General features: G+C 42.7%; 1 protein-coding gene across 1 annotated transcript in view; it reads left to right on the forward strand.

The window, feature by feature from the left end:
* The window catches only part of PPM1H (protein phosphatase, Mg2+/Mn2+ dependent 1H), a 236,017-nt gene that overhangs the window by 105,265 nt on the left and 112,895 nt on the right, over positions 1–17,857 (forward strand). The window contains exons 3-4 of the mRNA XM_019732426.2: positions 3,310–3,654; positions 12,370–12,482. Of these exons, the coding sequence (XP_019587985.1) occupies positions 3,310–3,654; positions 12,370–12,482 (458 nt within the window). The remainder of the gene's footprint in view (positions 1–3,309; positions 3,655–12,369; positions 12,483–17,857) is intronic.

Genomic DNA, 17,857 nt, shown 5'->3' on the forward strand with positions numbered 1-17,857 from the left:
GTCCCAGGATGCTACATCAACATGTACATCCTTTCTTTCCCATGTCCCCAGCTCTTGCGACAGAATCTAACAGGCTTATCAAAATGGCATGAAGCTCACGTGACACGATGCCCACAGGTAGGCTGTCCAGCATCCCAAGCCAGACATCAAGGGCCCTGGCTCTTTCTGACTTCCTGGCTCACCACACTGAGCTGCAGCTTTCCCTCTTTTTTGCAAGAGGGTTACTCCACCTTCAGGTGTTGCTTCTGTGACCCCGGCAGGAAGAAAGAGGGAAGGATGAAGTTCAAAAGACTGGGCTGGTCAAGTTGTCCTTTTTGTCAGGAAAACAATAGGTTTTCTGGAAGTTCCACCCAGGAGACTTCCACTTGCAGCTCACTGGCTGGTACAGGGTCATATGACCACATACAGCTGCAAGAGAGTCTGGGCAAGTGTGTATTTTTAGTGAATTCATTGTTGCCCCAAATAGAATCAGTACTGAGAAGGAGGGGAGGCTACTCAGAGCATCTGTCTGAGTTGGCCACATCACCTAACCCTTCTGGTACTTTCCTCTCTTGAGCCTCCATGGCACCTCTTGACCCATCCAAATTCTACTTGTCCTTTCTTCAAGGCCCATCCTTTCCCCCCACACCCCCAGCCCACACTGATCTATACTTCTTAAATATAGAACTTTCAGATTTAGCAGAGACATCAGAGTCTTCTAGGGTAGCCCCTCATTTTGTTGAATCACTGAAGCCCAGAAAATGACTTACCCAGGATCATACTGTAATGGCAACGATGGCAGCTACACATGAGTGCATGCTCCAGGCATATTACTTGGCATAAATTACCACTTAACCATCCCAGATAGCCCCTCCCCTGTAAGGTAGCTACCACCTGCATTTTATTTATTAGGAAAGCATGGTTCAGAGGTGGTAAACAACAGGGACATCCAGCCCTAGAGTGACTCAGCCAGGGTCTGACACCTGTACTGTTCCCTAACTGTGCTCCGCCTCCCGTTCAGGGGCTTGGTGTTGAAGATGCCATTAGAACCCAGCCTTCTAAAGCCTTGGGTCATTGTTCTCACCACTTAACTGTCCTCTGAGTGAGAGGGCTTATTCTGCTGTTTTATGGTGCTTTTAGTTGTTCATAAGTGTTTCCTACTGCTTGAATTAGGTTGAATGTCTTTTTAGGGTGGTAGTTACCCCCTAACTGGCACCCTCACTTTCATTCTTTCTTCTCTCTTAATCCTCACAGTGTAGTTTGAGTGATCTTTTAAAAACTTGAATCAATTTTGTCATTCCCGCCTCAATGAATTGCTTTTTGTTACTTCTAGGCTAAAGCCAAGAGTCTTCGTGTGTAAGACTGTTGAGACTGAATGGTGTGGCTGCTCCCTCCCTCTGCAGCCTGGCCTTACCCCTCCTTCCCTGCCTCACTCCTGTATTCAGCCACATGGCTATGGGCCGGTCTTCTCTTACTCATCAGGCCCCTTCCTACCATGGGGACTTTGCACCTGCTCTTGCTGCTGCCTGCCCTCCCCTCCCCTCCCCTCCCCTCCCTCCCTCCCCTCCCTCCTCCCTCCCTCCCCTCCATGTGAACTCCACACAGCCCTCAGCCTGGTCCTCGTGTCCTCAAAAAGTGTCCTCCAGGGTGACCCTGACAGGTTGGCCTCACAGCACCAGGAACCTTTCCTTACAGCCCTCACCAGAATTATGATCTTATGTTTATTTTGGTTATTTGATCAGTGTCTCTCTTACCCACTGGATTAAGATCAGACCATGTCTGATAATCTCTTGATTGCATACAGTCTTTTACCTTCCAATGTCAATTACATAGAGTGTTCAGTAAATATTTGTCGACTTCAAAAAAAACAAAACTATTTTATCTCTTAGTACCTAGCACAGAATTGAGTGAAAACAAAGTTTTAAATGGCACAAGTAGAGTAGTGGCACATGTCACCATAACTACGCAGTGTGTTGCAGCATCATTCTAAGACCAAAAATTGTGGTTTCTAGGGGCCGCAGGGTGGGGGTGGATAGGCAAGATGTTGTTTAAGGGTACAAACTTGCAACATGTAGTAAATAAGTCCTAAAGCTATAATGTATAGTATATGAATATAGACAATAATATCGTGTTGTAATAATCTTGCTAAGAGATTAGATCTTAATTATTCTAACCACAAAAAAAGACATAATTACGTGACATGATAGAGGTACTAACTATTGCTATAATTGCAATCATGTTACAATATATAAATGTATCAAATCAACATATTGTACACCTTAAATTTACACAATGTTGTATGTCAAATATACTTCAATTGAAAAAATAAGATGGACCAAAAGAACTTTATTTAATGGGCTTCAGGTAACAAAACAATTCAGTATTTATTGTTGTGGGATAGATAAGCCTAGCAGTCAGAAGTGGATGTCACATGCACCTTACCAGTTTAAAATAATCTCGATTTTTAATATATTACTCCTCCAGATATATCAGAATTGAGCTCTCTTTTCCCCCCATAGCTAAGATCTTAGACATGTGTGATTCAAACATGGTTTTTAAAACTGTTCATTTTGAAGTCGTGTAGAAATTGACTAGTAGGTGCTAAATCCATGGAAGATGAGGGAACATGGGCTGCACACGGCTGCATGGGGAGCTTTAGGGTTGGAAGAGGAAACAAAGATGCTGAGTGACAGCTGGAAAACTGTGGGAGGTAGGAAACAGGAAAAGGAGATTTGAATTGGCTGCATCTTGTGAAGGCTGAACTAGACTGGGTGTCTAATGGAAAAACATGTTCTGAAAATTCAGGATGTAGACCAAACAAATGGGGCAGTTATCTGAGAGTATTAGGGCCCTAAAGGGGGGGAAAAATGGGTCCACTTATTTCCTCTTGAAGAACCTGCAAAAAGTGCCTAATTTCCACCAAAGACTCCAGGCCGGACCTGCTCTGGGGCTGGAGAGGCAGGAGGTGAGAAGTTAGATGTTAAAGCTGGACTTCTAAACACACCTCTGTTTGTATGGAGTTTCACCTCAAATTCAAGTATATCTTGCTCCCAGATAGTAACTAAGCGTGTGGTAATTTGGATCCCCACCCCCACCCCCACCTCCCCACGATGGAAAGGCAGGGACTTCATCCCTCCGGTGGTGGTAATGGCAGTGACAAATCTGGGGACCCTGCCCTGAGTATCTTAGCCATGTTTGGACCCCACTGTTTGCAGACTAAAGACAGCCAGGTGGATGCGCTGGGGTCCTTAGGCCTGGCCATGTCAGTGTCACCCCCGGGGGCAGTGACCACTGTGGTTCTCACTCCTCCCTGTCACCCTCTCCCACCAGGAATCCGAAGGTGTTTCCTGCCACTACTGGTCGCTGTTCGACGGTCACGCGGGGTCCGGGGCCGCGGTGGTGGCGTCTCGCCTGCTGCAGCACCACATCACGGAGCAGCTGCAGGACATCGTGGATATCCTGAAGAACTCGGCCGTCCTCCCGCCCACCTGCCTGGGCGAGGAACCGGAGAACACGCCCGCCAACAGCCGGACTCTGACCCGGGCTGCCTCGCTCCGCGGAGGGGTGGGGGCTCCAGGCTCCCCTAGCACCCCACCCACGCGCTTCTTCACGGAGAAGAAGATTCTACACGAGTGTCTGGTCATAGGGGCTCTTGAGAGTGCGTTCAAGGAAATGGTGGGTATGGCTGAAGAGTCCAGGACAGCAGGGTCAGGGTGGTCACTTAAGCCAAAACCTTGCTTCTTGAGGGTTCCCTGAAAGGGGATGTCTGACCTGTCCACTTGTTGGGTGGTTCTACTGGGACATCTCCCTTTTATAATAGGGTTTCCAGTCTCAGTAGAAATTGGCAGCAAGATGAGAGTTCCTGGCATTGAGTGCTGGCCAAAATTTAAAAAATGAGAGAGGGATGGTGCATGAGGTCATAGGCTTATTAAATAAATGTATGCATTATTGCTTCTCTTTCTGCAGACTCATTGTTGCCAGCTGGTACAATCCCACTTAATTGAAAGGAACCTGGATGCCATCTGCTTTATACATGTGTATGGATTCCAGGTGTTTCGGGAAATAGAACTTTCAGTAAAGGGCTCACAATTACCCCACTTTCTACAAATCTGATCTGAGAACAGCTATTTTGCCATGGTTGGCAATGTGATTCTTATTGCTTTAAAAAAGTACCGTCTGATATTCAATAATCATTTGTTTTATTTGGGTACATGGACTTGTTTGTACATTTAAATTTGAATGTGCCTGCTGAAGAAATTCGGCCTCCTTTCCTCTAAGCCTCACTCCTGAGGACACACGCAGGGAGAGAGTGCAGTTTCTCTCAGTGTCCTTTGCTGTCCCTCTGCCCATGATAATGCACAATGCTGTTCTACACCACCCCCCTCCTTCTTTGAGATCACTGTCTACTGAGGCAGTGACTTGGGTCCCAAAGATTTTTCTTAACCTGCATTCAGATAAAGAGATGTAAAGATGTTAGAAGGACTTGAGTAAGGTGAATGGGCAGTAGTTTCTGGTAGCTTTCAATGCCAAGGAAAACACCAGGAGGCTGGAAAAGATTATTTAGGGGAAAAAAAGGTAGTAAAATTGATTCCTACTCAGGCTTTATAGCATGTCAGATCTCACTCTCCAGCTATCACAGACGCTCTGGTGTGAGTGTTTTTAGACACTGATGTTCAGAATGCCAAATATTTCATTGAGGTAAAAATTTGAAAGTGTGATCCTCCGAATGGGAGAAAAGTGAAAAACAAAAGAAACTTTGAGTTTTTCATTTCCTTCAGTAATTGCTAGTACCATAAGGAACATCTTTTACTTGGAACCTCTGTATTCTCAATTTTATCCACTAGAGGTCAATGTCACATTGAGTCAGGCCTCCACCCCGGTCTCCGGCTGTTGCTACCCATTCATGGCTCAGGGTTACTAGCAACAACTATATTTGAAATGATAGGCTCCTTCTGAAAAAAAAAAAAACTTAGTAAAGAGCCTCATTTCTGTCGTTTATATATTTTCAGCTTTTAACTCACCAGGTCATTACCTGAAATTTTTCTTGGAAACTTAGTTGCCAGTGAAACGATCGTTTCACTTCCTGTGTAATTCATTCAATCAGTGAATATTTGTTGAGAACTAACTGCATGCCAGGCCTAATTGTGGAAGAGCACTGAACAAATTAGGCAAAGCCAGTATTAAACAAGTAAGATATCAACGGGAAGGGCCTTCAGAGGAGAAACGCAGGGTGAAGTAGGAGTGTGACAGAGAAGTGAAGGGAAGGGTTCCCTGGAGACGTGGTGCTCGGTGTGGGAGTAGCAGTAAAGCAGACAAAACCCTGGACACCGGGAGAGCGTTCTGGGCAGAGGAAACTGTTAGCGTGGAGAACCACATCAAAGAGAGAAAGAACCTAGATGGGCCACAGGCAACAAGCTGACGTCCACTGTGGTTAGAAGGTAGATTTCAAAGGTAAGAATGGTGTGAGGTGATCTGGAGAGGCAGGCCGGAACACACCTGCGAAGGACTCTGGTGTGTCCTATTATGAATTTTTGGTTTTAAGTGTCTTCTTCTCCAATCCATCCTATTCTACGGCTTCCTCTTTACTCTTCAGTTTTCCCCACAGTCTCTCTCTAGGCCCCAGCGTGCCAGAGGCCCACCTGGACTTTTGCCTATGTGCTTGGCCTTACGTGACATATTCATCATTCTTTGGTTCTTGTGGTACTTGGTGAGGTGACCCTACCTCCCGCCCTGCTAGTGACGGAGCCAGTTGATGTCTGTTGGCCCTGAATAATCATTGCTACTGTCCCCTTTTACTCTAAAAAGTGTCCCTGTTTGGATGATGTCTTATGTTTACCCTAATTATAGATAGATGCTATTGTTTTCTCCTTGCTTCATCAGGGACTTCAGGAAAAATCTACTCCAGTATCATAGAAACAGTGGCAACCTTCACCATTAAATTGCTTGGGGTGAGCTTCAGAAGCCATGACACAGAAATTATACGGTGTACTCTTGTTTTACTGCCCTGCAAAGCCATCGCAAGCTCATATAAAATACTTTTCTGTCCCTCTCAATATTAGGTTTTCGAGAGTCATGGTTTCAAGGTAAAACTTTGTGGTTTTTTTTTTGAAGTGCCAGACTGCATCTGATGTCCTTGTCACCTGATCTTGGTGGCTCCTCCTCAGACCTTTCAGAGAGGGTCAGGTTTGGAATTTCCCTGACATTCCTAATTGTTTCCTCACAATAGCTCATCACTTTCTAGCTTTCCTATTTGTAGGTGCTCCTTAGGCCTTGCAGATTTTGTGTCATTCTGATGTTCTATGATCCGAAAACTCAGTGTTAAATAAGGTTCGGTCATTTCAGCTTTGTGGCTCTCTTGCTTTCTCCCTTACTTTTAATCCCCAAACATTTCCCAAGCCCAACACCTAAGCCTCAAACTTGCCTCACTGATGATATCTCTGCAGCTACCCCTCCTACGCTTCAGAAAAAGTAACTTATAATATCTTTAAAGGCAAAGTTGGCCTTCACTTGGGGTTTGCTTTATTTATGGCATTTCAGCAGCATACAATCAGAGGTCTTTGGTCTCTCTCCCTCTCTGTGTCTCTCTGCAGTGCCCTTCCCAATCACTAGTATATATTGAGCTAATGTTTTATAATCAGCATTCTTCTAGACCCCATGGGGGTCTAGAAGTAAAAGATTAGGTTTTACATCTAGGGGCATTTGTAGTCACACATTATATGAATATAGAGATATACAGTATCATTTATTTAATGATGTTCTAAATAACATTAACTGGGGTGGTAAAATGTTGATAGCTATCTGAAAGGGATAATCAGTTAAAAGACTGAGAAACACCAAGCCAGAACAAATTGTACTTATTTCCAGGAAAATGTAGGTACTAGTCAAAAATAGAGACTAATAGAAGTAGGGAAACAATGCTTTGAGTAAGGGGAGATGACAACCGTTTCATCAAATACTGTAAGCTGCTTTGAGGGCACTGCTTCTTCTCTCCTCTTTGGTCCTCGGGTTGCCCAGGACAGCATGTGGCTTGTGTTGAAGGTAACCTCTGACCGCTGGCCTCTAATACTTACTGTGCATGCTGGCAGAGCAGGTTTGCCCTGTGGCCTCCTTACTGTATCTTGTCTTAGATCTTCATAGTGAGAAAGCTGCAAAGCCAACTCCTTCTGTGTCCACCGTGGAAAATGAACCATGGCTTCCTAAAGGACCAGGATTTCAGAACTTTGTGACTTACTTCAGTTCTATTTCCTAGCAATGCTTTGTAACAATGTCAACTTTAGCAGCTAAGTTTTGTCACCTAGCGTGTGTATAGGTTGCTGTTTGATCCAAGATGGTAGATATGAATAACAAAAATGACTTCTAAGTCCTGCTGTCAGTTAAAACAGGATTGAACAGTCAATATTTCAGACTCTTGAAGGGAGTCACTTCCATTGTTGGTACAGTTGTAGGAGACCTTTGCCTTCTGAGGAACGAGAATCAAGTCAGCAGTGATTAGCCTTTCAGCTCGCTACCCACAGGAGGATTTGAATTCTGGACACAGGCAAGAGAATCTCAAAATTCTATCCTATTTCCTTTTTACTGTGGGTATAGATTCCTCACCGCAGTGAAGAATGTTCTAGAAACTTGATTGTCACGACTGAGAAAAATGGCAATATTTCAACTTGTAAAACTGCCATACTCATACATCTTCCTATTATTGAGTAAATGGTTGGAAATACTCAGCTTGGCTTTGTTGGTAAAAACTGTAAGAGGACACTATGGTGAAAAAGAGGAGGATGAATGCAAAGCTTATTTATAGTTTAGAAATCCTGGTGTTTTGAAACATTAGCATATTCATGGTAAGTGTGGATCTGTGTGTCTGTATTTAAGCTAGAGTTTTGTTTTGTCTTTGTTTCTGGTATATCAGGAAGTTCCTCCAAGAAGGAATGAACTTGTCATTCCATGAACAGCCAGCAGGTGACAACATTAGGCAGTACTGGTTTCTTTTTTCCTACCGCAATGCCTGGCTGACAGATTGGCTTGTTCTCAGAATAAACTGAAATCAGACCCAGATACTAAAACCATGCAGAATCTTATTATTTGTGACTGACACTATTAGCAATGTGTTTAGAACCATGTTTTAACCCAGCTAGGGGGAGCTGCCAAGTCCTATTGAAACTACCCAACACTCGCTCCCTTCTGTTGTCTGATACTGCTTTCTTTCTGAACCTGAAATTTGGGAGGAAATAAAGAATAATCCTGGGGTTGCATCATCTCTGGGACTTTTGAACCAAATTACAACCATCCCGAGCAGTGTATTTTTTTTTTTTTTGTCTTGCAGTTCTTTCCTGCTGAATTAGTCTCATTTGATATATACATCTCTTTTTTTCTCCTTCATTGCTCCTACTCTTGCTTGCAACAAAAAGCAAAAATATAACCTCAAGCCTTAAAAATTGGACCAATTCTTTGAGTTAGAGATAAACCTAGCTTAAATGTAATATTTAGGCAGATATAACACAGGATAAATCAGTCCTCCTTAAGTAGAAAGTAGCCTTGGAAGGTTTGGAGGACTCTTGATTGAGCAGATAAATCAATTATCTCGTTAATTAAATTATATGAGTCATTTAAGTTGATCCTTTTAGACCATACTTGAAAAGGAATGATAGTATGCGCATGTTTTTTGCTAGTTTTTCTAAACTTATTATATCTTGGGGTTCACTGATTTCCTCATTTTAGGTAAAATAGTTTAGCTAAATAGTTTTAGCTAAAATGAGGAAGTATTCCAAATTGGTCTTTGTTTAGCACAGAACCATGGTCAGTTTTTCCTATGATTCACTGATTTATTTTGAAAAAACACCGAAACTTGAGTGTTTTGTTTTTTTTAAATAATTATACATTTTAAAAAATTTTTCACGTAGAATGTTTGCTTCAGCTAATTGGAAAAGTTGTGAGTTTGAAGAAAATAGGTAGTTAATTCAATGGAAAATATATCTTTATTGACTTCACTTATCATGTTTGATCTGATAGTGAAAGAACCATCCAGATGGTCCTTTACGTGCCTTTCAGTACCAAGATTTTGTGAAACATCTTTTAAAGAGGAGTAGGTGGTATAGGAAAAATATAAATGTGCTATTTTGACTTCTAGGGAGGGGAGGGGGAAGTATTTATTTTTAGAATATGTTCTAGTTACACCCAGTTTTAGAAGAAATATTTTAATGTCAGTGAACCCTTCAGGGTGAGGAAGTCTATGGAATACATTTTTCAAATCCTTGTCACTGTCATTCCAGAGAGCACACATGTAGTTAAACTGTGTTCAAGTGTTACATGTGTGCCTACACACGTATATTACCACACAAATGGGTGGAGGTGGTGAAAGTATGAACATATTAGCAAAGTTTTTTGGATAAAACACAGCTAGACTTTAGTCCACTATTTCTGTGACAGTGCTGCCAAATTTATCATTTCTTATGCTGGAGGAGTTGGAGCTGACCATAGTGGAAACACAGGAAAAGATGAAAGAAATGATGAAATCAATTAGAAAAAAAAAATTGAATCACAATTGTAATAGCAAGGGATTAAGTGGGTAGACTAACTGGAATGTTTCCCGAAAAATTGAAGGCGAATATGAACTCTGCCGTAAGCAGGTCATCTTAGTGTTGAACACTCTGCCTTGTTTTTTAAGGATTAAACAATTTTATAGTCAGATTTTCTTGGGCTATAAACCATGATAAATAATGCCCTGACGATGCAGAATAAACTTGTTTGTCTGAGCCTCAGAGGATCATATACCATAGCATTTCGCGTCCTTTTGAATCGTAGCAGTGAGGCTGTCAGTCATTCACACTCCAGTTCACTTACAGCATGCAAACAATTGGGTGCTCAGAGATTCTTAATCAAAGTTGTCTTTAATTCAGACTTTAGGTGTTCAAACAAATATTGATTCTGGATGTGAAAGGATAGTTCCTGTAGCTAGAGCAGTTCCTTCCACTATAGTAAAAACAGTAATATCGGGTGTGGACTTTATAGACCATTTTATATGTAAATTTGATAAAATATGTATCATAATATCAACTCTGTATTATTTATTTAAATGCAAAAAAAAAACCACGAATAAACCCATCCACAAACTCTTTTGTGAATAGGATTATTGGTTCAGTTTTATGCACTGTTTGAAGGTTAAACGGACAAGACTTCTGATGGCTTGATGCTGCCTTTCTCCTCTTTCACTTCTTTGTGACAACCCTTCCCAGCTGACATCAGGCACCTCCTTTCCTTCATTCTCTAGCCTCCTGTCATCCTTGTGTAGGTTCTGAGAACCATTCATTTGCTCTTGTCATGTGACTGCATTTTAACTGAAGCATGAGTTCCTGCTTACTTCTCTCAGTGAGCATTTATTTGCCTTGTAAGCTTTCCATTTGTGAATGGTGAAACACGTTTCTCATATTATGGCAGAGGTAAGGGGATCGTTTGGAAACGTAAGCATTTTTTTAAAATTACACTTATTGGGGTGACACTGCTTAATAAAATTATGTAGGTTTCAAGTGTACAATTCTATAATACATCATCAATATGTTGCATTGTGTGTTCACCACCCAAAGTCAAATCTTCTATGACCAGAAACCTTGCCATTTTTAAGTGTTTGTCTTCATTTGCCTGCTTAACAAGACATTTATTAAACTATCTTTTACTTGGCCTGGTTAGGTGTTGAGGGTCCAGCCATGAGCGAGAGAGGTGTCCGCTCTCAATCACGGAGCTTTCGGGCTGTGGGAAGGATCTAGCTAGCGTGCTCAGCCCCTCACACACACCATCTAATTTAATCCTCATGACAGTCCTTTAAGAGAGCTAATTTATACAGAGTTTTAAGTCAATTTTAAAAATTCAGTGTAGTCCTTGAAGGTAGTCTTTCATGCTGTTGTCCACTCACTCCCTTACTGGAATTTTTCTTCACTTCGTAACTACCACATCCATATACACACATTCTTACCCCCACCCCATGGCTTCTCAACCCTCCACGCCCTTCTCCTCTCCCCAGTTAATTCCCAATGTGTTGATGTCTCCCAGTTCCTGTCTTTGAACTTCATCTCTACTTCCTTTTTAACCAATATACTATTTCTAATGTGTAGCCTCAGCTCGGGCTTTTCTCCTGTGTCCCGTTTCCCGTCAGTGGTCTATCTAACTTTGTATTACCACCTCTGGCCCCTGGAATAAAGCAGTTGCTCATAAATGCTGAATTTCTGAATTCTCTCCCCCTTCCCACGAGGCAACTAGCTGAAGCCACTGAACTCTAATTTTGTGGGTTTCTAAGAATCACAAAGTGCCCTTTCCCTTGGTCTGCCCACGGCACCCTCAAAATCATCCAGGGCACCGTTTCTTCCTCTTCTGTGCTTATTACCCAACCCACATTCTCCCTCCCTCTGACCTAACACTAGGTTACTGCTGGAATGTTTGGCTTTTTTTTTTTTTTTTTTTTTTTAGCTAGCATTCAGTTTATTTTCCTAACTCAGCTTGCCTTTTCCTGAGGTTGAAAAACTCTTGCTTCTGTCACTGACAACAGAATTTCACAAAGATACCTGTTTTGAGGACGATGCATATTGGTCTGTAGAAGTGTTGGCCTATTTCTAATTTTCTTGGGGAGGCCTCATTGGATGGCAAGTAATAACCTGGGCTTCAGGGAGGAGAATTGAATTGGAATCCAAATGCCAGTCAGGTAAACATGGGCTGGTTACCCCACTTCTCTGCCTCCGAACAGTGAGGTTAGCAATGTGGTTGTGAGGACGAGATGAGATTCTGTGTGCAAAGTGCTTAGCGCCCTGCCGGACAGAGGACGTGCTCGGAGGAAGTTGGCGGGGTGATGCGTGGGTGTCACTGTGGTGAATTAGTGGGAAGAGAAGTCAGACCTGAGTTCAGGAGCTTGTATCTTTGACCAGGGAGATGACTTCTGCCTGCACTGAATAGAGGAGACTCTCCTTCAAGTCACCGCTCATCCAACTGTAAAAGAAACTATTTATTGGAGGCTCTGGGGTTAGAAACATTGCAGTTCCAGGTACTTGGCGTCATCAGCCTCTCTAGTGCCTTTTCCACATGGCAGCTCAGGCAGTCCATACAGAGGCTACATTTTCTATAGTTTATGACATTTATTGACTACGGTTGGTTTTCTTCTTCTCATTGTTGCCTGATTATACTATCTGTTTGCTGTTTCTGGTCCGCAGATGGTCTAGCAGGCAACCGTTTTATGCCAGTGTCCTCTCCAGAAATGCTCATGAACTGGTAGAAAAACAAGTACTGAAGATTCTCTGGTCCCTTCTTTGAAGCACATTCAGACCCTTAGGGCTGTGTCGAGGGAGCGAGGCTAAGGAAGTCTTTGATTCGAGGAGTTCTTGTACAATCCAGCACTAACTTTGTTTTCTTCTCCAGGACCTACAGATAGAACGAGAGAGGAGTTCGTATAATATATCTGGTGGCTGCACAGCCCTCATTGTGATTTGCCTTTTGGGGAAGCTGTATGTGGCAAATGCTGGGGATAGCAGGTAAGCAGCTTGGCTTCTTGGTTCCTACTAATTTCTAATGCCTTCCGTTAATTTTTAACTTTTTTTTTTTTTTTTTTAAACTAAGTAATTAGAAATAAGATAATTTTGTTTGGGATTAGATATTGAGAAAGATAAGCCGTCTACATCTGAATAAAAGTGCATTTAAGTAGAGTCTCCAGGCTGGTATTGAAAGGTAAAGGCATTGAAAGGTATTGAAAGTCTTGTCCACAGCAGCAGATTGTGTGTGACTGTGATTCATCGAAACCACTACCATTCAGGTGGTTTTGAATGTCAGAACCTGATTTTGTATGAAAGCTTAGCAGAGGCATCATATATAAGCGGTGAGGAGGGAAGAAAGGAATTTGAATGAAATAGGTGTTTGGAGGGGACCTGGGAGGACTCCCCAAGCGGTTCCACTTCTGCTCAGTGACTTTGCACTGTCCCCTCCCAGAAGCCCAGGAGTTTCTCCTTTTGTGCACATGCCCTTCTCCTCTCTCCTGCATTCAACTGAAAGGAATTTTCACCAAGAGGTTATGGTTAACCCTTACTCTACCCAGTATCACCAGGAATAAGATAAACTTGTGTTTTAAATTTTATTTTAAATGACTGATGCATCCTCACTTTAGGTGTGGGAAATTTTTTAAATATAGACTTTGTGAAAAGTGTTCTAATATGCATCGCATACTTCTCTGCCTTCTAGTAGCAAAAGATGTTGGCTTTATAGCAGGAATGTGGCTAAAGACTGGCTCTTGATTCTCAAAGCAAAGAGTACTTGCCTTTAACCGTGGTGTCCTCACAGGATGAGTGACTTCCTACGCAGACTTGGCCTTAGAATGCCCCCATCCTTCAGTCTTCTTCCTCTGGGGCCCATACCTCTTCTCAGCCACCCTGCTTGCTCTGGCCCTCCTTGATATCTCGGTCCCATCAGGTTGTGTGGCTGCTGCCTTTGTCGCCTGGAAGACCAACTCCCCCAGGCAATCAAGGAACTCACCCTAATTTTACAGTCTTGTGTTGCTGAATGTTCTGAGAAATGTGTCGTTAGGCGATTTTGTCATGCAAACACCAGAGTGCACTTACACATGCCTGGATGGTACAGCCTACTACACAGCTAGGCTGTATGGTATAATCTTATGGACCACCATTCTGTACGCGGTCTGTCACACCATGCCTGTACTTTCATTTACAAAGCAGGAAAACCTGAGGGAGTCTCCATTCCCCTTAGTTTAGCATCCTTTCCCAGTCTTGTCCCTAGAGATCTCGCAGACTAAAGGGGAGCGAACTGCCAAAGCGGCAATATTTGGGGTTTGAAGTTTGATGTTTTTGAAGGTCGTTTATTTTTAAAGTGTATGTGGATTTCCATTCTACTCTATATTTCAGTTTTAATGTAACAAGGTGCCAGGTAAATGGAAATGTGTATAGGGTGCCATGTTTCTCTGATGGCTTCTGTTCCCTAGTGTTGTATCAGGGTCCTGGCAAGAGACAGCCTCCAATTGAGATGGGTCAACTAAATGAAGGAGTGAAAGGGAACAGACCCAAGTGGTGAGGTCCAGGAAGGCGTTTACCACCCTAAGCCTGCAGGGACCAAGGAGCAAAAGCTACATCAGAGCCAGGAGAGTGGGGCCACTGGTGAGGGCCACTTGGCAGGAACTACAGGCGACAAAGGGAAGACATACTCTGACTTCTCTCTTTCTTCCCTTCCCCCGGTGTCTTGCCAGCACTTCCCTAGAAGCCAGGTGACAAGTAGCCCAGGGAATGTGAATCACAGAGGTCAGCCATCCAGGACATAGACACAAGACCTCATTTCTGGGGTGGGGGCAAGCAAAGAATAACCAGTGCAGCTGCTGCTCCTTCTTTCCTTCGCCGCCCCAGGGTTTGAACATCTTAAAAATAGGGATTCTCACTCTTCAGGGGCTTTTTAAGACACACACTGAGGAGGTGGCCTCTGGGCCTCTTGTTCTGTTCTGGATCTTGAGCTTGTCGTGAGACAGATGAGTGATAAGGAGGTGGCTCCTCCCTGTACTGAGTAAGACTGAATCGGTGATTCAGCTGCTGCACTCACATTCACCTTTTGTCTTTATATCTAGGTCCATGTCCTTTGAAACGACTTTGCTTTCCTAGCCCATCCAGTGACTAAGGCAGTGACTGAGTCCTTGCTCCCTGGGGACAGGCCCACCCCTCATCTCAGGCAAGCATCTCTCACCAGATGACCCGAGACTCAGAAGGAAACCCACCTTCTGTGCCCAGAATACCTTTATGTGGGGTTATTGTTTTCATAGAAGCAACTCCTTCCCGATGCCTTTTTCTCATTTGGGAACATAGTTTCCTTCAAAGCTCTAAGCTCCGTAACAGAGCTACCTGCGGAGTCCGGCCTTCTGATCCCACTTCCCAGAAGCTCCAGTCCTATGTGAGCATCTGCCAGTCCCAACTCTTCATCTTCTGGACTCTCTTTTTTTTTTTTTCCCCAAGTACCAATTTCTGGACAAGATCTTGATTTCCTCATTTATAAAAATGGTAGTAGGCATTGGACTAAATAATCTCCCAAATTGCTGGCATGCTAGCGATTATCCTATGAGGAGTGACACTTAGAAAGTAAAGTGATGCTTTAACGGTTGATCTTTTGGTTATTTTATCTTTCTGAGGGTCCGTTTTTGAAATTTTAGTGTAATTGAGGTTGCCACATTTCTAAGTGTCCATAAAAACATGATGTTATACATGTCATTCCCAATAAATTGAAAAGCCTAACATGAACTTTTATCCTTATTAATACTGTAAAGCACACACACACACACACAATTTATCCTATGATAAAAGAGCATCTCTAAAACTTAAGAGGCTTAATTGCATTTATACGAGTAGTATTCAGGTCCCCACTATCCAGGTATGAATTTGGGGTTTTATGGTTGACTTGGTTGGGTTTGCTGTTCACCTGTGGTTCATATGCCAGATAAGAAACCTTAGAGCAATGTGCATTGTATTTGTACCATCCAAAGGATAGCGTATAGGAGGACACTTTTTCAGTAGGCTGCTATTTCCAGCTCTTGAATGAAAAATAGATATTTCATATAATTTTATATAGCATCATGGCCTAGTTTATATTCATAATCTATTACAGGTATTTGAGTTTACAGAAATATTCCATTATTCCCAAGAAACATCAACTCAGTGAACTTTGATCAGACCTATGGAAATACAGGTCCATTATCACGTGTGGACAATTGATCACGAATCGAGGACTCAATTTAAACAAATGATTAGAACTGACAGAAGATGCTGGCAACATGGGCCTGATTAATTAAGTGCTAACTTTTCCTCTTTGTTACCAAATATTGCTTTCCCTGTGTTTACCTTAAATCTTGACAGTTTTGAGAGTGAAAGCTAATCTTTGTTGTAGGTTCACTACTGCATAATTCCTCGCACTCAGGAGAAGAGAAGCTTTGCACTGGTTTGATTTTGACGCTACTGGTGGTCAGGAACTATCAGATTGGTGCCATAGTAATTGTGGTATAAAAGTTTACAAATAATTGCAAAAACCAGTTACTTTTGCACCAATAATATTTTCTAAGCCACTTAGTAAGCTGCGAATTATCTGATGTACCATCAGATACATGTGTGCTGGGGTTGTATTCAGGAGAAACCTGATGCTGTTTGTGACTTACTGGTGTTTGACTCAACGACCCCCCCACCCCCCCTTGGTGTAGGGTCAGCCACAGTGATGCCAGGTGACGGTCCACAGCTTGGGACAGACTTGCCCTTCTCTCCTCAGCCGAGGTAACCAGCCATGGAGGCACATGTGATAACTACTTAACGCACGCCATTTGCTTTATTTTTTCCCAGGCAAAAGCAGCCAACTCAACACCTAGGGGATCATAAGGGACTAGGCAAGAAGCAGATGGTGGGCGGATTTTCACTTCAAGAAAAAAAAAAAAAAAAAAGAACCACACGAACTGGTAGCGTGCAAATGTCATGCAAAGCAATATGCAAACTATCACCCATTATGTTTGAGTCATCCACTCCTGAGGGTTCTGAGTGATTCTTCATTTTAAGAAGATGCTTTGACTCCATTTTAGAAGATAATTTCATTTTATTTCGAGAGAGCTAAGGCACTGAGAAGGCAAAGTCCTTACCACTTATTTTAAACAGTGTCTAAAGGCTTGGCAACTGAGACTAGGTGAACTCTTTCAGATTAAAGAAACCATTTAATATTTGTTAAATTCATGACTCTGCTCTTGCCAGACTTATAGTGACAGCAGCAATAAGCTGCTAATAAGTGCTATGCACATGTTCCATACTGTAACAGAGGATCAGGTTTTATTCTCAGCCATGAAGTGAGAAGTAGGCATTGTTAATCTCAGATACGTGTACTGAGGCCCAGTGAGGTGAAGGGATTTGCCCAGGGTCCCAGAGATGCAGAAGCAGGGCTGCCATCCAGCCCAAAACTGGAAATCTGAGCACCACATTCTCAGCAATGCCCAGTACCCTGGCATTTCCCATCCATGCTAAGAAGTCACAAGGTTTTTGGTTTTGGTTTTGGTTTGGTTTTGGTTTTCACTCTTAACATCTCTAAAATCAACAGTTTCTAATGAACATTTTTCCTATTTATATGCAAAATAATGGCATCCCTTATAATCAGTGGCATCTTTGATTTCACCTAAAATGGTCTATGGGGGTATAATGAGTGAATGGCTGCACTGGAAGCTATTTTAAATTCATTGCAGTAGTGAAGCAAATAAGCTTTGGGTGGTCCAATTCATTCACTTACGATGTAGGAAATATTTTCGGAAAACGAGGGCTGCCATGCCCTTCCAAGGCGCCAAAGTTCTATGAGACTATTTTAAATTTCATGTTTTCGTTTTGACGATAATCTGTTGAAGATAACATAAGCACTTTCTGGATCTTCTGGATGACTGTCTTATACATGACGACTGCCACAAATTTAGACCCCCATTTTGTCATCTTTACACTTCCTTGGGCAGCAAGTGTCTTGCAGACTTTTTCACAATGAGTCACAGGCTCCGGAGAGTACAGGGTCATCTTCATGTTCTTGGAGGTCTTCCTAGAACAAGGGCAAGAAGGTCGCATGTGTTCATGAAACCGCTCTGTCTTCAGGAGGAAATACGCAGCTCACAAATTGCCTTTTAAACCACGCCAGTAAGTCCAGCCGGGTGGGTTTCCTTTCATTTCTCTTTCCCTCATTTTCGATTTCCCGGAACTACCTCCCATTGAAGTTAAAGCCCTCTCTATTCATTCAGAGGTGAATTCCTCTGGCAAGTCTGAGTTTTCTTGAGGCTAGGAGTTCGGTATTAAACAAGGCTTTCATTTCTAAATTCCAAACCAATTAAACATCTGTGGTGTCTTCTCTCCCAGGCGTCACCCCT

Source organism: Rhinolophus sinicus, linkage group LG02 (assembly GCF_036562045.2).
Source record: "Rhinolophus sinicus isolate RSC01 linkage group LG02, ASM3656204v1, whole genome shotgun sequence".
Taxonomy (NCBI): domain Eukaryota; kingdom Metazoa; phylum Chordata; class Mammalia; order Chiroptera; family Rhinolophidae; genus Rhinolophus; species Rhinolophus sinicus.